The 19,804-nt window shown below is 34.9% G+C and overlaps 3 protein-coding genes across 10 annotated transcripts; all 3 read right to left on the reverse strand.

Annotated features, from left to right (window-relative positions):
- Positions 1-802: 802 nt before the first annotated feature.
- Positions 803-7,212, reverse strand: LOC114730882 (transcription factor-like protein DPB). Of its 6 annotated transcripts, none has more exons than XM_028917986.1 (12): positions 6,960-7,211; positions 6,231-6,354; positions 5,998-6,037; positions 5,565-5,884; positions 5,140-5,219; positions 4,930-4,973; positions 3,205-3,267; positions 2,971-3,117; positions 2,783-2,851; positions 2,500-2,598; positions 1,776-1,846; positions 957-1,188 (listed from the first exon to the last, which is right to left on the reverse strand). In XM_028917986.1, exons 4-12 carry the CDS (start codon positions 5,786-5,788, stop codon positions 957-959), a joined length of 1,029 nt encoding a protein of 342 aa, XP_028773819.1. In that variant the 5' UTR covers positions 5,789-5,884; positions 5,998-6,037; positions 6,231-6,354; positions 6,960-7,211. The 6 variants fall into 6 exon arrangements, with proteins under 6 accessions (XP_028773818.1, XP_028773819.1, XP_028773820.1 ...); XM_028917987.1 differs by having other exon boundaries at positions 5,964-6,037; XM_028917985.1 differs by lacking the exon at positions 5,998-6,037 and having other exon boundaries at positions 803-1,188; positions 6,960-7,210.
- Positions 7,213-10,651: 3,439 nt separating this feature from the next.
- LOC114730884 (deoxyuridine 5'-triphosphate nucleotidohydrolase-like) lies at positions 10,652-11,859 on the reverse strand. Its single transcript, XM_028917991.1, has 3 exons — positions 11,425-11,859; positions 11,231-11,322; positions 10,652-11,148 (listed from the first exon to the last, which is right to left on the reverse strand). Exons 1-3 carry the CDS (start codon positions 11,733-11,735, stop codon positions 10,904-10,906), a joined length of 648 nt encoding a protein of 215 aa, XP_028773824.1. The 5' UTR covers positions 11,736-11,859; the 3' UTR covers positions 10,652-10,903.
- A 1,410-nt stretch (positions 11,860-13,269) lies between these two features.
- Positions 13,270-18,972, reverse strand: LOC114730885 (vacuolar protein sorting-associated protein 29). Of its 3 annotated transcripts, none has more exons than XM_028917993.1 (4): positions 18,706-18,972; positions 17,033-17,200; positions 14,495-14,632; positions 13,270-13,849 (listed from the first exon to the last, which is right to left on the reverse strand). In XM_028917993.1, the coding sequence occupies exons 2-4, from the start codon at positions 17,162-17,164 to the stop codon at positions 13,547-13,549; spliced, it is 573 nt and encodes a 190-aa protein (XP_028773826.1). In that variant the 5' UTR covers positions 17,165-17,200; positions 18,706-18,972; the 3' UTR covers positions 13,270-13,546. The 3 variants fall into 3 exon arrangements, with proteins under 3 accessions (XP_028773826.1, XP_028773825.1, XP_028773828.1); XM_028917992.1 differs by having other exon boundaries at positions 18,831-18,971; XM_028917995.1 differs by having other exon boundaries at positions 18,868-18,969.
- Positions 18,973-19,804: the final 832 nt, after the last annotated feature.

Raw genomic sequence — 19,804 nt, forward strand, 5'->3', positions numbered from 1 at the left:
CTCCCTATGTTAAAAATGTTTCGTAGGGAATAGAAGGGAAAGGATTTTAATAAACCCTTTCAAAACTTGAAGCAGGGTCTTAAAATTTTAATGAAGAAAAAGTATAAGATTAAAAAGTAATAAAAGTTAATTAAAAGCTTTTTTTTTAAAATCAAACTCATTAAAAAAAATTTTCTGCTCCCTTTTCCTCACACCAATCTGGCGACACTCAAAAGGAGATGAAGAGATTACGTTAAAACAATCCGGATTGACTAATCAAATTGGTCAGATATATAAGAGATCACATTATAAATTTTAGAATAACATGAAAATCCCCTGAATCGCATCACAGAATCGTTGCACCGCCAGAGCATATATATAAAGCGATTAAAATGGCCTCACCGGAATCTTATCTCAGGACGTTTCAGTAAGATCTTTGTTTTGTGATAATCCCAAACAACTTCGTTTTTGGTACCAAGTCAAAAACATACATGAGAAAATGATTAAGTTTTACGACTAAAATTAAGGGTATGTCTGGATGGTAGGATGGTTGAATCAATTTGAAATTCTGAATCATAATTTAATGGCATTCAAATTTTGGTATCTATATAGTCAGTTATCCAGCTAAAAAACCTTCCAAGAGATTGTACTGCTACACATTAACTTGACTGAGGCACAGCCTGAAGTAAAAAATATACTAACAAAGATTAACATAAGAAGTTAAAATTTACACCAGAGTAAATTGAAAATTTAATCCTATGCTGGTACATACGGTGGACACTAGTAAAAAATTAGCCAGCAATGACTCTTGAGAAATTAAAGCACAGGTGCCTATCTCTGACTAACCTAAAGAGTGACTGGCTGGCTGGCTGTATTCTTAACCATCATGAAGGCGTATTAATTGACAGAAAACTACTTTACAGAAGTATATATAGACATGATAAAATAACGCAAGCGGGACAGAATATAATTGCAAATCAATGCTCATGCTTAACTCTTGCCTTCAATATCCCAGGAAGAGGCGGCGAGGTTGGAGTTCTGACCGGTTGGTTTGACACTGAAGGAGTGACCTGCGCCTGATACAAGCCTGACATGCTAGAACCTTCACCCCCGTCCACAAGATTCTGCGTCATATTATCACTCTGCGGTCTCTCACAAAATTTCATTGCCTTGAGGACATAGTTGTCATCATGCAGCTCAAACGGAGTGCTGTAAATGGAGAGGAGAAAGTATGCACAGATTAAAAGAAAAGATTCAGATTTTGGAGACTTCAGATATAGAAGACAAAAGCAGCTGGCTGGCGCACGTCTTGACAGAAAAGCTGTGTCCCTCAATGGTGTAATTGAAATATGATGTTTCTGTTGATGGAAATCAGTAAATTTATAAAGATACGCTTATTAGAGTTAGTCTTTGTAAGGCTTCCATTTTCAGGTATTTATGTGAAGCTGAGTACGATTTGTCCAGCTGTTCTGCGGGCAATTTGAGGCATAAAGCTCATTGGTTTTGGGCAGCGCAAGGAGCGTAAAGTCCTTTGGCATTGTGCTTAGTCTGCAGGACTCTGGTGCCTCAGGTTATAAGGGAATGCAGAGTTTTTAAATTTATCCCTACTTACTCGTAGGTTTCAGCAAATGGTTATTTCAGGGAGTCCCTTGCGAATTTTCTCAAACGAAAGCAAAAGCTCTTACAAGCTAATTGTCTTTAGCCTAGTATTCGTGAACTTGGGAGGATTACTAGCAGAAAGATAAACCCACCAATGCTTTCAAGAACAGCATTGGGTATCCAAGAAGCTTTCTCACCTATTGAAATCAAAATGTACAAGCTGCATATCTTCTGATATTTCCACTTCAACAGTTGCATGTGGGCGAGTCTACAGTTTCAAGAAATTAGGAAAAACAATTGTCAGCAAGACTACAAAGAAATAATTCAAGAGCCATGCACTATTATTATGTACATTATCTAATTTAAAGTTTCTTCCTTTTAAAATCTGGCCTGTAATATATAAATGAAGAGGAAAGGGAGATAGTAGAGGGGAGGGGGAGAGGAGATGAAGACACATGGAGAACAGAGAAACATAGAGGGAGGGAGGAAGAAGCACAACTCAATACATTAATCTAAAAATCCTTGATTACAAACTAACCCAGCCCATTTTTATAGCATAATAGCCTTAACCCTAACTTCCTAACTAATTCATATTTTCCAATTTATTACATAACATTGACCTTTAATTAAATTATAACAAGGCTGCACTCTCCTAAGCTTGACAACTATGATTCCTACCATGATCCACAACATAGAATTGTGGAAATGTAATCCCAAACAAATGGTCTGAGTTCAGGGAACCAAAAGTGCTGGATGATGTGGTTCTGGCAAATAAAACATCTTACAGTGAATATGACGAGAGTAGACCCAACAAAACCATGTCAGACAGTAAGACTGTTCAAACCAAGAAAAAACCGAGCAACAATTTCATATGAACAGGTTCACCAAAAAAATCAGAAGATAATGAGAAGATAGTATTACCTGTACAAGAATAAAAGGTAAGGACACACCTCCACTGGGAGCATTTCCTGAGCCATATAATTGCTCATTTCGTTGTATGAGATTCTGAAGACCTATGTACTTGATGTAATAAGACAAGGAGTCAGAAAATAGACACGAATCAAATACAATATAAACCATTTGTCAATTGTCAGCTACTTATAACCAACAACGCATTCCAACAGGAAAAACTACAAAAGTTTCTTGAACTGGGAAATTGGTATTGGATTCCCAAAATCAAATCCATTAGTGAGTACTGGCTTACTTGCTCCTCCAGCTCCTGCAGGTAGGCAGCTTTCTTTTCAATCCGATTCCTAAGCTGAAGGCGCTCCGTCTGGATATATTACACTAGAGGTGTCATAATCCTTCTAGTATTTTTGTATTTTCTCATAACATTACAGGGAAAGCATAAACCATTTGACCCATAAAAGATCATGTGAAATGTATGCAAACCTTTAATTCTTCAATATCATTCAGACTTGTACGAGGGAGACCCTTCCATTGAATTTCCTTTTTATCCTTGGAAATTATATCCATTGCCATCAGAACATTCAAAGCATCATAAACCCTTCGACGAATGTTCTTCTCATCATATTGTTGCTGTCAAATATTTGCGCTCAGTTAGTCCAGAACATCTAACTGATTCTTCCATTCAGTATATTGCTATTGATAGTCTTAGGAGCAAACCTGATCAGGAGATGAAATGCTACTACTCGGGTCAGCAAATTCAGCCACAAGTTCATCTGCAACCTATCACAATAACTACAAACTTCAGACATATCGAATTGAATTAAATTAAATTATAAGAACCAAATCGAAGGTTAGCAACTTGTCCAGAGGAAGAAAAGACAATATTTGGCATAGAATTCTAACTCAATCAGTTCATAACTTCATGTAACAGGTTGGGAGGCGGACCTCACAGGATAGGTACCACACCAAAAGATTTACTGATTGTCAATCTTCCCCCGAAAACCACTCAATCCTCAGACAATTCTAATATAAAGAAGCCCGATAATGTCTCCTAAACAGCTACATGTACAATAATAATAATATGCAACAATGCAAATATTTATTACATTTCCTCAGTATTGTTATTTCATCCCACCAGATAACCCTATTGCCCCTGTTGCATTGAAGAAATCCTGCATCAATGCCACATAGGCCCTTTGTACCTTTCATTTAATATGCGAGATCAATAAAATGCTTGGGAGTTCCAAAGTTCACTGATTGAAAATCCCCTTCAAAATCCAAGGCCAAATAAGAGTATCTGATTTCGTAGTTACTATAAGAGGCTAATGTAGTTTAGAGGGCTTAGCATGCATTACACAACTCCAAGCCATACCTAGCTTGATGAATTCTACCACGAGACATCAACTTATTGATAGAATATCAAGACTCATACGGTAGAAATAACAGAAAATTAAGAGGGTATAGGGATAGTTAATTGTTGTTTGTGGTTGATTTCTCGTATGGTTGTGCTGTCAATTTCCTAGGAGTTAGTTATGTTCAGTTATTTTAACGACAGTTATTTCCTAGCCATATACATGTGCTGCACTAACTATTAGGTCCTGTTTGGTTCCCGGGAACATTTTAAAGCAATAGGAAGAGGAAAATGAATTGGAATAAGCTCAAAAGGTATGTTTGATGTGTAGGAAAAAAAGAATGGAATCTTGAAATAATTTTTCTCTGAGAAAGGTGGTAGATCTATGAGGAAGCTTGATTTGCTGAAGAAAATTCAAGACTGCTGACAATGCCGTCACAGAAGAGGGTAAGGTTGAAGGTGGAGGGTGAAGGTCTGAGAAGGTTGCATCTAGGGTCTCCATCCATGAAGATGGCAGATTACTCTCCATAGGAACAGAATGGATGAAGATTATTTTCCAAGGAAAATAAAAATTTCCAGCCTTTGCCATGAAAATCAATTCCTAAGAAGCCAAAATCATGCAAGCCAAACCACGGAAAATGCTTTTTTCTCTTCCTTTTCGTGCTATTGGGCCCTCTTTCCAGTGAACCAAAAGGGGCCTTAGAGAATGGATGTGAAGTATAATTCAGTCTAATATCTTGGGAGATTCTTCCATTGGCTTTATTGGACTCTGAACTTCAGATTCCAGTTCATAAACTGATAGGGAAATCTTTTATTCCCCTTCTTCCTCATCCATCTCTATTTCTTCAGTTCCCAAGAAGTTCCCTTGAATTTACTACAAGATCCACAGAAAATGCCCAGAATCGATCATATTCACGACTCAAAATTTGATCACTTATGGCTAGACACCACGACCCCACCACCTTGAGACCATAACACAGCAAATTACTCCTCTTTGGTGGGTCCATCAATAACAGATTCATCATACAATCTATGCATAAAATTGAAGTAAAAACTAATGCACATAACAGATTGCGAAGTAATCACCTAACCTCATTGTAAGTGGTTCTCCCCTTACTTTCCACCTTTTCACACACTGCAAGAGAAAAGGATAAATATATTACTAAGTAAACATAAGCAGCAACTGCATAAAATGGACGTCTAAGAGCAAAAGTTTGTAGTTATTGAAGTGCACAAAATGCAACTCAGCAAGGCCAACATTAAAAACAAGAACATAAAGAGGAAATGGATGGATAATAAACCTTTCATGCTAAATTGGCGGAGCCCTCTTCCACTCTTGTCACCTCCAACAGCACGCTGGCCTCTTTTTTTCTTCTTGCTACTGTTTAAAAACTAAGAATAAATAAGAACAGAATAACTGTGTAAACAAAGAACAAAAAAGCATATAGAGAATTGTAAAACCACATGAATTAACACTCGCAAGTATTAATTATAATTCACATCCAGTATCTAATTCTACAAATGAAAGTAAATGCGTGAGCACGTGTTACCTTGAACCAAACTAGAAACGAAACAATCCAGTGTATATCAGGAAATAAACAAACAAACCACATTTAAAAATGTAATCTGCTACAACCTTAAAAAGGAAAGCCACCAAGGTCCAGATCATACTACATTATAACAACTACACATTCACTACAACCTCATAGAATAACAGAGAACTCACGCAACTGCTCCCTGAGATCCCGCATCATCACCATGGATGTCAAGATGATTTAGTCTTAGAAAAGTGTTATCACTGGCTGGTGTAGCCATTGTCTGCTCACTCCGACTGGATGGAGACCCAACACTTTTACTTGTAGAAATTGATTGGCCAGAAAGTGTTGTTCCACGACCTAGCAGCTCATCTTCCTCTTCCTCTCGACATGGTTGCTGAGGTCGTGTCCCCATTTTGGTAAGTTACTTACCTATCCTCCTGATAAGAAATCCCTATGATAAAAAAAGACTTCAATTGAACTGGAGATTCAAGGTAGAATAAATGGTTTCCTGCATGATATAAACAAAGATCAATTCAGTAGCGCCTCAACCACCATTCCAATACTATTCAACATGAGAAGGTCCATACAATAGAAAAAGTATGACAAAGCACCAGAAAAGACCTCATAGCAACTATGCGATCCCAATGAAAACATAAGATTTCTGCCGTACAGAGGACTCCATCAAGATTCATAATAACATATAATAATAAACTGAAGCAGGATAGATAAACGAATCAGTCAAAAGAATGACTTGGTTCCTACCACATAATATGAGTAGAACTTACGAAAATCAGCATCAACACAAAAGATTCAGACTTGACACAGAATTATTGAAGAAACATAATGATTCTTACCACATAGGGAAATCAATAATTTTTCTGATCCTGACTGCTAAAAGAAGACAGTTTGGATATGAAGAGACAGAGAAGAATTGACATAAGAGCTCAGTAGCAATATGCTTCTCCGCATGCTCACCGCCTAAATTGAAAGTTACAAATATCAGTATAAAAATATAAAATGCAAGAGGTTAAATAGTTGAGAGAGGCAAATAGGCGCCCAATTAATTGTACAAATCTCTACTGACTGCATGACGCAATTTTGCAAATTGAAAAGCTACACATTCTGTATCACAGAACTAAAATATCGAAATCAATAATCAAAGTTTCACAAAACAATGACAGCTGGGATTTCCAACACTGTAGATAGAAAAGCCAAGATTGCTCACCTACAAGCTCTTGTTCAACAATTAAATTTGTTCTAGTCTCTGCCACAGGAAATATAACACTGAACAAAACCCTAGAGGATCTCACTCCATAATAACAATAAAACCCTATTAAAGTTCAACGCTACTATAGTAGAATATAATAAAAATCACTCATCAAACCAATAATACTTCCAAAGAGCAGAAAGTTACTCTGACCCCAATATGCCCCTTGAATGTGTACATACTCTAACAGTATCTTGGTACATAATAAACACCGCAGGAGACAAAAGGAGTACGGTATGAAAGAGTCAGTAGGTAGCTGTTTAATTCTAGAGAAAACACAAAAGAAGCAGAAGGAAATAAGAAGAAATAAACAAACCAGATGCAGAAGCAAACGAGAAGCAGATTCCGAAAACGGAGGACACCGGAAGAACGCGAACGCAAATCTGAACGAGATTCAGAAACGATGTTTGACGCCGAGAACGAGAATCCAAACGCCGGCAACGAGAACGGAGAGGCGTGGACGAATCTGAGCTCGAGGTGAGAGATAAGAACGACAACTATGAGGGAGAGTATGAGTGGAACGGTGTGGAATGAAAAAACCTAACCCGCTTTGCTTGGAAGGAGAGAAAACGTGGGAGGAAACGCAAGCAGGAGAGAAAAACACTGTTTGGATGAGGGGAAAACTAAAAAGGAAGGAAAGGTGCGACAGAAAATAGAAATGCCACAGCACATTTGATAGGGTGGAAGGGTGGTTAATAGAAAGGGAAAAAGACAAAAAAATAACAACTTAACTTCACAATTACTAGAAAATCCACTAAATTTACAAAATTCCATTTTGATCACATGAGACCAAATTGGCATTATCATATCAAATAAAAAGACTAAATTGCCTTTTATTTTATTTATTATTTTTAAAATACCAAAACTCCCACTAGCCAGCCAGTCGCCAAAGCTCCAGCAGCGGCAATCACTGGAGCTTCGGTAACCAACCAATAATTGGTCATTGGTCACCCGAACTCCGGTAGTCGTAAACAATTTTTTTGAAAATTTTTACAACTTTAGTATAACGGTTAACAACTTTTATAATGTTATTAACAACTTAGTATAGCAGTTAACAACAGATTTTTTGGGAAATTCAACAAGTTCTGATGACCGAAAACAAATTTTTTGAAAATTTTTACAATTTCAGTATAACGATTAACAACTTTTGTAATGCTATTAACAACTTCAATATAGCAGTCAACAACAGGTTTTCTGAGAAATTCAACAAGCTCCGATGGCCGGAAACAATTTTTTTGAAATTTTTTATAACTTTAGGATAACAGTTAACAACTTTTTTAATGCTATTAACAACTTTAGTATAACAGTTAATAATAGGTTTTTCAGAAAATTCAACAATTAGTCACCGGAGCTGCGGCAACCGGAAACAATTTTTTAAAAAACTTTTACAATTTCAGTATAATGGTTAACAATTTTTGTAACGCTATTAACAATTTCAGTATAGCGGTTAACAACAGGGTTTTCGAGAAATTCAACAATTGGTTGTTGGAGCTCCGACAGCCGAAAACAATTTTTTTGAAAATTTTTACAACTTCAGTATAACGGTTAATAACTTTTGTAATACTATTAACAACTTCAGTATAGCGGTTAATAACAGGTTTTTCGAGAAATTTAACAATTGGTTGCCAAAGCTCCGACGGCAAGAAACAAATTTTGTGAAATTTTTTACAATTTCAGTATAACGGTTAACAACTTTTGTAACGTTATTAAGAACTTAAGTATAGCGGTTAACAACAGGTTTTTCAGGAAATTTAACAATTGGTCACTAGAGCTCCAGCGGCCAAAAACAATTTTTTTGAAAATTTTTACAATTCCAATATAACAGTTAACAACTTTTGTAATGTTATTAACAACTTCAGTATAGCAGTTAATAAGTTTTTCGAAAAATTCAAAAAGCAGCATTTTTACAATTTCAATAATATCATTAACAAGTTCTCTAATCTATTAACAACTTTGGTATAACATTATTTTTATAACTTTAACAACTTTTTTTTTTGAAAATTTTTATAACTTCAGTGTAATAACTAACAACTTTTATAACTCTATTAACAATTTCGATATAACAATTAACAATAGGTTTTTGAGTTTGTTAACAACTTCACTGAAGTTGTAAAAATGTTACTTTTTGAATTTTCAAAAAAACTTGTTGTTAACTGATATACTGAAATTGTTAATAGTGTTACAAAAATTGTTAACTGTTATACTGAAGTTGTAAAAATTTTCAAAAAAAAATTTTCCAACCACTAGAACTTGTTAAATTTCTTAGAAAACCTGTTGTTAACTGCTATACTGAAGTTATTAACAACATTACAAAAGTTGTTAACATTATACTGAAATTGTAAAAATTTCAACAAAAAAAATGTTTCCGATTGCCGGAGCTCTGGCGACCAATTGTTGAATTTCCCGAAAAACCTATTGTTAACTGCTATATTGAAGTTGTTAATAGTATTACAAAAGTCGTTAACTGTTATACTGAAATTGTAAAAATTTTCAGAAAAATTGTTTCCAGCCGCTGGAGCTTGTTAAATTTCTCAGAAAACTTGTTGTCAACTGTTATACTGGAGTTGTTAATAGGGTTACAAAAGTTGTTAATTGTAATAGTGAAGTTGTAAAAATTTTCGAAAAAATTGTTTTCGGCTACTGGAGCTTGTTGAATTTCCCAGAAAACCTGCGGTTAACTGCTATACTGAAGTTGTTAATAGTATTACAAAAGTAGTTAACTGTTATACTGAAATTGTAAAACTTTTCAAAAAAATTGTTTTCGACCACCGGAGCTTGGGTGACCAATTATCGGCCTGTCGCCGGAGCTCCGGTGACTGCCACTGTCGGAGCTTCGGCGACCGGCCGGCCAGTGGAGGCTTTGGTATTTTAAAAACAATAAATAAAATGAAAGGCAATTTGGTCTTTTCATTTGACATGATAATGTCAATTTGGTCTCATGTGACCAAAATGGTATTTTGCAAATTCAATAGACGTTTTGGTCATTTTGAAGTTAAGTTGTCATTTTTTTGTCTTTTTCCCTAATAGGGAATGAAATTTAAAAAAAAAAAAAAACCACATTTGGTAGTGTGGAAGAGTGGTTAATAGAAATGAAAGTTAAAAAAAAGAAAAAGAATTAAATGGATTTGCTTAGGGATTATTAGCCTTTTGCTTTGTCAATAAAAAGTTGTTTAAATTAAATTTTTAAAAATAATTTCACAGAGTTTAAAATAAATCTATAAAAAAATTTTATCTCAAATTACATAAAAATATTTTTTCTAAGTATTTCCGAGAGTTTTCAAACATCCCGGATTTAAATCCCGTTTTAGCCATCTTTGACGCATGAGAGGACCATCTTTGACAAAAGCATTATAGTCAGTTTCACATTAAATTATAATTTTATTTTCAGTCTTAAATATTAAACAGAAATTTCGAGATTATTTGGAAGTTAATAGATACTAAATTGCTAATATTTTACCTAATTTTTTCAACGGGTTTTTTTTGGGTTAACCATCATATATAGAAATATGATATGATGCTAAACTTTTAAGGACCTAAATTAAAAGAATTGAAGTGGATTGATTCCAATTTTTTAAGGATATCACAATTAAATTTCTAATATTATTTATTAAAAATTATTTAGATCCTGAATTTTTGAATTTATACGAAATGTATACGTACTTATTAAATGTTTATAAACATTGTTATATAAATAAAAACAAAACTCTTTTCACATATTATTTATTTCTTATTCCCACTCATGAACGCTCCAGTTGCCATTCAAAACAAATCCTAATTAGAAAGATTTGATATTGACTGGTTGTACTAATAATTGTTGGTTGTTGATGCGAAGTACTAGTTTTTCTAATATCACGCTGATCACTGTGATTTGTGAACATTGTCTCATTTCGGTTTGTGTTTTTCTTTTCCACTTGGAATAAAATTCCACTTACCCTGAAATTATATTTTAGTTGATAAACCCATCACCAAAGATCACCTTTTCCGGGCACCATTAGTATGCAGGTGAGGGAGCGTAAAAAAGTCCCTCGTCCATTTCCTTTCCTCAACTACGCCTCTAATAATCTCATTCCCCACTTTAATTCAGAAGACAAATATTAATAACTAGGATCAAACCCGCCACGCCCATTTAACTACCTATTCACAGAAAAGCCTCCATCCCACTAACCAAAGCCCCTTCTAGCTAATTGAAGAACAAAATGCCCTCCTAACCCCAACTTTCCAAAAGATCGCAGAAATTCCAAGAGGCAACCAATAAGATGATCAAACACCAGTGGATCCAAAACCGCCTTCACCTCTGGCAGTGGAATCCAAATCTTGAACCTCTTCAACCTCGGGCGTCATGATCCTCTCGATTATCAGTTGCGCAATCCTGTCTCCAATCTTCACTTCAAAATCAGCATCCGAATGGTTGAACAAAATCACTCCCACAGGTCCCCTGTAATCCGCGTCAATCACACCCGCACCCACATCAATCGAATGCTTCCAAGCCAAACCCGAACGTGGTGCTGCAGAATCCAGGAATTTAGCCGAATTAATCCCACAAACCAATGGCTTAAAATTGTTAACAGATATTAAATTTGTCATTACCTATTCGAGCATAGGTTCCTTCAGGAATCGCTATGCTCAGGTCTGTTGCTACCAGAGCCTTCCCTCTTGCTGGCACCTTCGTCTCCACCGCGCTGCAACATTATTCAGAAAACATGGGTTTTTAGTTATTCACAATAAATCTGAGAGTGAGAGTGAGAGAGAGAGAGAGAGAGAGTTTCTGATCAGAGCCTCACCTAGATAGATCGTAACCGGCGGAGAGAGAGGAAGCCCTAGAAGGCAAAACGGCCTTGTCAGAGAGCTTCTTCACTCGAAGAAAAGGCACAATGGAGGTGCCATTGGATTCAACCTTTTGGATCTTGGGTGAAGGTTCCGGGGCCTCACAGCCATTGCTCTGCATCGCTGTTTGAACCATTGTAGGAAGACGAAGACGATGAGGAAAACTTGGATAGGAAAATGGTATGAGGCGAGGCGGGGAAGATGGAAGGTAGGAGTTATATAGAGGAAGAGACAGGAAAGATTTTAGGGCGCCAAGTTTTCCCGCCATTTTACTCTGTAGTATGAAATGTAGTCTCCATCCCCTGCTTAATGCTCAATCCTCACATTTCACGAAATTGCATTGAAACTTGGCAATGGCCATGCATTCTTTCTGCGACCCAAGATCAAACCCAACTCCTAAAATTAAAACCTCCGAATATCAAATATCTAAATCAAAATTGAAAATGCTAAATTCAACAACTCCCTTAACTAAAATATATATAACTTTCCAGAATACCTAATCTCTAAATAAATAAATGCGAGGGTGAGAACAATAAGAAACCTGAGATCAGGAGGAAGAAAAAGAAGCGAAGGAGGGTTGCGCGAAGGACGGTTTATGGGTTCTGCTCTCCCAGGACAGGAATACGGCGGAGAAAACTCCTCCTTTCAAAGCGAGGGGGATTTTCGCCCGGAAAAAAACAAAACATAAAACAAAACAAAACAAAAAACAGGCAAGTAGGATCAATTTTGGAGATCTTTGTGACCACCTCTTTTCCTGGCATCAATTTCAATATTGTTATCATAAAATTTGGGCTTAAAATTTTAGTTGGAAAAGTATTAACAAATTTCATTGGTCTAGTTGTATTATCTATTAGATTTTCAATTCTAATTGTCTAATAAATTATCTACTGAATTTTTATTCTTTTTGTGATTCTTATATGGTACTCATAACTTATATTCATATATGTCACACAAAAAAACCTATATTCATATAAATAAATATATATAATTGTAATAATTATTAAGACATCAGAATCTCATCCTTCCATCATTTTTAGATGAGGAATCAGGTACAAGTCAAGAGAAAGCACCAACTGAGCTTATATTTAGTCGTCATGACTCCTTGTTGCTTTTACTTTTGTTATTTAAAATATTTAAAAAGGTTGAATTGAAATATATTATTTTAATAAATGAAAGCATCAGCTATGCATTAAAAACTGCTGGCAGCAAAAAAAAGAAGAAGCTATGCATTAAAAACTGTTAAAAGCAAGCAAACTGATACAAAACGTAAAGGGAAAAACTATTCCTCTCATCAAGTTCCAGTCCCATAACCACAGTGGAAAGTACCCTAAACAATAAACACCCATGAAGATAGCAATAATAATGAACTTACAAACATAAAAGAACACAAGTAAAAAACAGTAAACAAGAAGACAGGAGCCCAAAAAATTACCATTCTATTTAATCAGCTTACGTTGATTCTGAGAGATATTTAGGTAAAAATCAAATCATGATTTTAAAATTAATTTTAAGATATAAGAAATAAACATATAAAAAGAGTTTCATACGCGTGAAAATATTTTTTAAATGATTTTGGAATATCCAAACCAAATATTATTTGTTGTTGAATTAGATTGGTGTGGTGTCTTATTTGGTTTAGCTGATTGAATAGAATGGGGTCTTTACATCTTCAAATTTCTTCGTAAACATTGTAACACTGTTTTCACGATGACCCCTTATTCATCCATCACATGCAACATCGGCCAGCTAGTTAACACTTGGCCAAGCCATCAATGTCGAAAGGACATTTTTCTGGACGTTCGTTTCGAAAGGACATTTTGTTCCCACAATATATGTAGCCATTTTACATGCGTTTGTACCCGGTTAAAACAAAAAAAAAAAAAAAGGTTCCACATACACACTTTGACTAAACCCCCAAAATCCTACGAGTATATGATACTGCCAATTACATATTTCAAAACAAGATAAAACTAAAGAGAAAACCCTATTACAAGGTTAAAATATGAGAAATTGAAAAATAGAAAATTAAGAGAAAGGAAAGGGATACAAGAGGCTAAGACAAAACAAGATCCAAATCTTCTAATGAGCAGAGTGGGTTGAGGATGTTTTCTTAAAATCAATCTTGTCAACCTTCACCTCTCCATCAATGAGTTCATAGACATAGACCACAACACGCAGGCCATCAATGTCCATGAGGACAAAGCTTGGGTTAACGTCGTAAGTGATGCTGCTGTAAGCACCTGTTGCAGAACCTGGATTTATAACGACACCACCCTCATGTTTGTAAGCGGTGAACTGATGGGTGTGACCTGTGACAAGGATGTCCACATCAAGCTGTCTCTGAAGCATTGCCAGTGAGTCTAGGTCGCCCCATGGAATAACCTTCATAAACAATAAGAACAAAGCATAAGAATCATGTAGCAGTACATAAGCCGGCATTATATTTGTTTTCCTCTGACATCCCTTTGATATCTAATGATAACAATTAATTTACATTCAAGCATTCCTGATACCTCACTTATGGAGTAACAAGTCTTTTATTTTAAACTCAACCCAACTGGTACCGGTAAATCTTTAGCTTCTACTTGACTGAACCAACAATAATTACATAAAAATCCTACAAACTGTGGGAAATAGTTGAATGGAAAGTTAAGAAACAGTTGCAGGTGGTACAGTGTGAAACACCTTCAATCGGAAGACAATGAGAGATAACCATTGCCCATATGTGCAACATGTATTTGAACTAAGAAAAAATGGCATCGTTTATGCGAAGTTTCTTCAGGGGATGCTACATAAATGGGTTCAAAATATTCCTTCAATGCCAAAATATTTTCCCCGGTCTTAAATTATAGAACTTTTCACAGTGAAACAAATCCAGGAGTCAAGCCCTCTTACTGCCACAGAAATCTTAAACTGCACAATTTCTGGAACCTAGATATGTAAGGAAATAAAATGGCAGAAATAATAGCTGAGTCAAAAATTAAAAAAAAAAAGATAATTAAAATTAAAAAAAAAAAAAGGCAAGACCTGATGGCCATGGCATAGTCCCAGCTTAAATTGACCAATAGTTAGTGTTTTGGTCTCTGGATATCTTGTATCTTCATCATATTCTCCACGAGTTATATGCAAATCAGGACACAGAGTCTTCAAATAGTCATGAACTTCCTGAACATAATTGGCATTCAGTTAGCTTAGAAGTCCAAGGCCATATTATCTAATTGAACACCATACTGGCGACAAATTGCAACTCTTTGCATTATCAAATAATTTTTACTTTCGAAGCCAATTCCCACAGCCTCAATGTTCATTCAGTTAGTCTTACTACCTCCAGTCCTACTTGTAAGACCTAGTTTGTAGAGCAAATTGCACTACAAACTAGATCTTATAATTAGGAATGGAGGCAGTACTATTTACAGTAGAAATCACTTCTGGAAATGTAAGTCCAATTGGAATGAACAATCAAAATAACTGACTATCCAGGTAAACAAAAAATTAAGTCTATTTTAAAATTCACAGTTTAAAATCTTTGTTCAGTTCACCTAAACATAAAATTTTTATCCAAGATCCCAGTATCTGGAGAAATCAGTATAAAAGTTTAGAAACTCCAATACAAGGTAGTTGTAAAGTTATAATCCATCCAACTTTCAAGGGAATGTGATCTCTCATAAGCATGTTGTCTGAGTTACATGAGCTACTACTGTTCTCCTTCAAATAGCTCAAACTTTCAGTTTGAGTGAGGAGTGGGTTGTTACATAGATCAACAAAAGCTGAAACTGGCATCCTACCCACACGTTACATGATCTGGGTAACCAAATCCAAAAGAAAATCTCTGAATTACATGTTTTGTGACAGAGCGCCCACTTACAAAACATATACATAAGCGCTAGGAGAATAAAACAAAAAATTTATAATAGTAAGAGTTAAACTCCAGAAGAAGGGCAAAAAAAAAAAAAAAGGCTAGATATCATTCTTAAAAGAACACAAACTGTAATGACATCATGCTCCGTGCTAGAAAAACCCCTCGTGTGATACCATAAAATGTTAAATTAACTAACTGGAGCTTTCTAGCCTACTTTAACATGTCTGGCCAAACAATCTCATTTGATAGTTATCCACGAACATTTTGAACTATGGAAGTAGCAGTATTTCAGAGCCTAAAATGAAAAGAAAGGACTAAGAAGATGCAACTCATTAATTATGGGTTTCTCAACCCAAATGAATCCTAAATATGAGTTTGTACTTGATCCCTAGGAATTTTATTGATTGATTTATAACATGACTTGCATATGCCAGGACCCACACACGTACTGTGTGAATGTAAGTATTTTGAGAAATCTGTTAGTAAATGTGAATGTTTCATTTTTATTTAGTACTCTCCCCCTTCCAAAATACAAGAAAGATTTTTTCCCCATTTTACATGTCTTTTTAGAAGTACAATACAGCATTTATTGATTTTTTCCTAGTATAATCTTATTTATAATCTCAATTTAGCATTTTACACCTGTTTCTTTATTTTCTTTTCATTAATTATAAAATTAGCTAAGGGCAAATGTGGAAATGTAAAAGAAATTTTGCCCTATTAGTTGCATTTCTAAATCTGTGAGCAAAAGCTTAAAAGACCTTTATTTTGAAAAGGAGGATGTATAAAATTGACAACCATTTCAATTGCTTTCAGAAAACCTATGACAAGCCAATCAATCACGAAGTTAAACACTCCTATTTAGGAAGGAACAGGAATGCCTTTACTAAGATTGTAAGTGTGCAACTACAGGTAGTTGGTGTATGCAGCTTTAATATGGCACGGGCGAAGACTGAAGAATAACTAAAGTATTTGAAAAGAGATGCAAAAACTAAAGAAATGAAAGCCCAAAATCCAATAAGCAAATAAATGCTTCAGCATGCCAGGCTATTAGCAACAGCAAAAAGAGCATTTTTATTGAAAGTTATTTTCTTCTTCATTCTTATTTTATTTATCATTTTCTTTTTTTTTCCCTGACCAAATGAAATGTACTTTCATTTACTGATAAAATCGACGGCAAATTGACCAGTAGGTAGTGTAACTCTCAACATTTTAATTTAAAATGACATTAAATCGCCATTATTCAACACCTAGTACAAATACTGAAGAGATTAAGTAATCACAATTTAAAGCAAATAGGAAGCAATAAACAGACAACTACTAATTGAGGGAACTATAAGACTGTCCACCAAAGAAACTCACAAATTGATTCATATTCAATTAGAATGCATGAAGATATTTTAAGGATATACATTATTGAGTGATCAAGTTTTTTGTATGGCAATTACAAGAAGAATGCTGTTGGTCACAAGCAGATGTTATGAAGCTATTTTAAGGAAATACCTTATTGAACGGTCAAGTTTGTTATATGGCAATTTCAAGGAGGACACTGTTGGGGTCACAAACAGATGTTATGAAGGACCTCCATTAAGAGGAAGCAAAGAGTTGAAGCCACTCACACACACATATACTATGAATAATATGGATAAGCTCAGTAATATAGACACACTTTGTTAAATGATTAGAAGAAAGAAAGATAGACATACTTTGATACATAAATTGCCAGTGCAAATGATGTGCTGGATCTTGCCAGGAACAAGCATGGATTTGAACTTCGCTGGCAGATCAGGGGCCCTGTGCGGTATGTGCAAGTCCCCCAGCGCCAAGACCAGTACCATTCTTAACAATCAAAAACTGAAAGCCACTTAGGGAACCTGCAGAAACAGAGTATTGCTTGAAAACAGAAACAATGACTCATTTCAAATGTATCCAGACCAGTGGCTATTCAGATTACAGAAACAAAACGTAAGATAGGGCTCTGTGTCATCAATCATCATCAGATAAAACTTGTTCATCAACAATTATTAGCTAACGAACTAAATATTGTGGTTTCTGTACACAAATTATTTGATTAAGCTTGTGATAGAACAATCACATAAATATTACTGAATCAACAAAAATACCAAGAGAATTCCAATTCAGAGTTAAGAGATATAATCCTGATACAAAGCAAGTAGTACCAGCCAAGAAAACATAAGAGAAGAAAATGACATCAAACCACAACAGCAGAAACAAAGAACTAAAACCCTGCCTATCTTTTGAGAAGCAAAAATCACAGTCAGAACTCTCCTAGATTTATCCACACTGATCATCCCTTCAAAGATCAACCCCTGAAGGTTCCCCTGAGGCCCTGATAACCAACATATTCTCAGTCCTCCAGCTTGCCCCTCTCTCCTCAAGCTGCCATACAAAAGTAGCTATTCCCCTTGTAATTCCCTTCCTGCCCCTCTAACACCTCCTTGCTCTTTACTCGTCGAGAACATGATTAAAACTATTGACTCCACTTTTTAATTCACTTCCCGCAGACCTCTTTCTCTTCTCTTTTTTCCCTCCTTCTGCAATATTATTACATATATTAACAAAGGCTAGTCAGCTTTCAACAAAAAGATGTCAGTAATTGAAGTTTTCTCACTTATCCATAACCTTAACATTCAGTTTTCCGCCCATACCCATTTTACTGTTAGCGGAAAAAAAAATGACGCCTTTCTTTGCAATATGTAATTTTCGGCTCATTAGAGAGTGCGGCTCCATCATGTTGATTTGCATTAAAATGCAATGTAATACTTATAATCAATTTCCATTTTGCGATATTTTTTCAAGTATCACTTGTCTCCATTTACACTGAAAAAGAGGGTGTGAAATATTGAGTTGAATAGAGTTAAAAGCTATAAAATTCAATAACAAATCAGGAAATAGAATGATGGAAATTTACAGGACGTTGCTGGGAAATGAAAAAAATAGGGGACAGGATGATGGCCATGAATGGAGGCAACCACAGCGGACGTATATTACACTCAGTGGTGGCAGATGCCCCATTGGATATATATCCTTTTCATTTTTGTTCCAGATACTTTAACTAAGATGCCTTAGCAAGCGAATTGATTGAGGCAACTCCTCCAAGCCACTGAATGATTATCACTTAAACTCAACCTTCTACATTGTTAGACACAACTCGAGCCAAGTCATTTCCCAGATCATGCATAACAAATAACTTGAGAATTTTCTAAATAGATGATAATATAAAGAGATTAATATACAGTGCGAATACACAAAAAATCGAACATTGCACAACAAAACAATCCAAACAATATAAGTCGCTGGAAATCAAAATGAAGAGGGAAGAAGTATAATAGTCGATTACACGACATTGAAGCAAAACCTGGTAACAAGAGTTTTCTCTTTTAAAAAGTGAAAGAATCTTTATTCAAAAACATCGATATCCGAAAGATCACACGACCAGATTCAAATCTAGATTCAAAGCCAGATCGAACAAATCAATCTCACAGGATTTTGGCAGTGGACAAAGCCCTAGGGTCCGAACCTTCTTCAATACTTGCCCGAGAACAACCACGCAGGGCTGACAACGGCGGACGGCGTCCGACGACGAGCCCGACTAAGTATGGAGCGCTTGTTCGTCAACGAAGAAAAATGGCTTCTATTAACTTTTTTTTTTTTGGGCCAGTAAAGCTTCCATTAACATCTAACAACTATTATCACCGTCATCGTCATTTATGTATTACTCTTTCCGTTCCTTATTATAAGAGACGAATAACCGATTAACGTTGATAAAAAACATTAAATTAGTTAAGAACAATCAATGTGTAAAAAGTATAATATTTTTTTCAAAACTGCCCTCATTAATAAGGAGAGAGAGCATGAGAGAGAATAATTAAATTATTAAAAAAAGAGAAGTAGGAGAGAGAAAAAGTGTGAGTTGGAGACAATAAATATGAGTAAATAGAAAATCAACACAAAAAATTAGAGACAACTTTTAAGTGTCTCTTATATATAGGAACATGTCATAAGCATCAAATGTCTCTTATAATAAGGAACGGAGGGAGTATTACCTTGGGCACTTAATATAAGGAGTGATTCCCCTAATATAAATAGATTAAAAAACTAATTAAATTAGTTATTTATAATAAATAGATATTGTTTTTTTCTAAAATATTATCATTAATCAAATATATTAACTAAAAATATTATTATTATAAGAACTATTTTGAGAAAAAAAAATATGAAAAATAAAGTATATTAAGATCTTATATTTACCAAAATAAAAATTAAACAAATTCTTATATTAAGAACTAAAATGATATTATATATGGATTTTTATATAGAATATTTAGTCTTCCTCGTAATTAGATAATATTAAAAAATATTGTTAAATTAGTTATTTGTAAATATATATGTTTATTTTGATAGATTACCTTTTTAATAATTTGCATTAAATATTGGGTGTGATATCTTGAATTTTA

This window comes from Neltuma alba, unplaced genomic scaffold (assembly GCF_004799145.2).
Source record: "Neltuma alba isolate B1F8T4 unplaced genomic scaffold, ASM479914v2 tig00012772_pilon, whole genome shotgun sequence".
In the NCBI taxonomy this organism is placed as follows: Eukaryota; Viridiplantae; Streptophyta; class Magnoliopsida; order Fabales; family Fabaceae; genus Neltuma; species Neltuma alba.

Excerpts from the sequence above, each read along its gene's own strand:
- LOC114730882 (XM_028917985.1), bottom strand. The coding sequence starts at position 5,788 with ATGGGGACACGACCTCAGCAACCATGTCGAGAGGAAGAGGAAGATGAG. Across the intron at positions 4,974-5,139 it reads CCGCCAATTTAGCATGAAAG|TGTGTGAAAAGGTGGAAAGT; the intron begins GTTTATTATCCA and ends TTTCTCTTGCAG. Across the intron at positions 2,852-2,970 it reads ATGATATTGAAGAATTAAAG|ACGGAGCGCCTTCAGCTTAG; the intron begins GTTTGCATACAT and ends TAATATATCCAG.
- LOC114730884 (XM_028917991.1), bottom strand. The coding sequence starts at position 11,735 with ATGGCGGGAAAACTTGGCGCCCTAAAATCTTTCCTGTCTCTTCCTCTA. Across the intron at positions 11,323-11,424 it reads GCCGGTTACGATCTATCTAG|CGCGGTGGAGACGAAGGTGC; the intron begins GTGAGGCTCTGA and ends ATAATGTTGCAG. Across the intron at positions 11,149-11,230 it reads AGGAACCTATGCTCGAATAG|CACCACGTTCGGGTTTGGCT; the intron begins GTAATGACAAAT and ends TGGATTCTGCAG.
- LOC114730885 (XM_028917993.1), bottom strand. The coding sequence starts at position 17,164 with ATGGTACTGGTCTTGGCGCTGGGGGACTTGCACATACCGCACAGGGCC. Across the intron at positions 14,633-17,032 it reads CTGGCAATTTATGTATCAAA|GAAGTTCATGACTATTTGAA; the intron begins GTATGTCTATCT and ends AATTATGTTCAG. Across the intron at positions 13,850-14,494 it reads GACTATGCCATGGCCATCAG|GTTATTCCATGGGGCGACCT; the intron begins GTCTTGCCTTTT and ends TTGTTTATGAAG.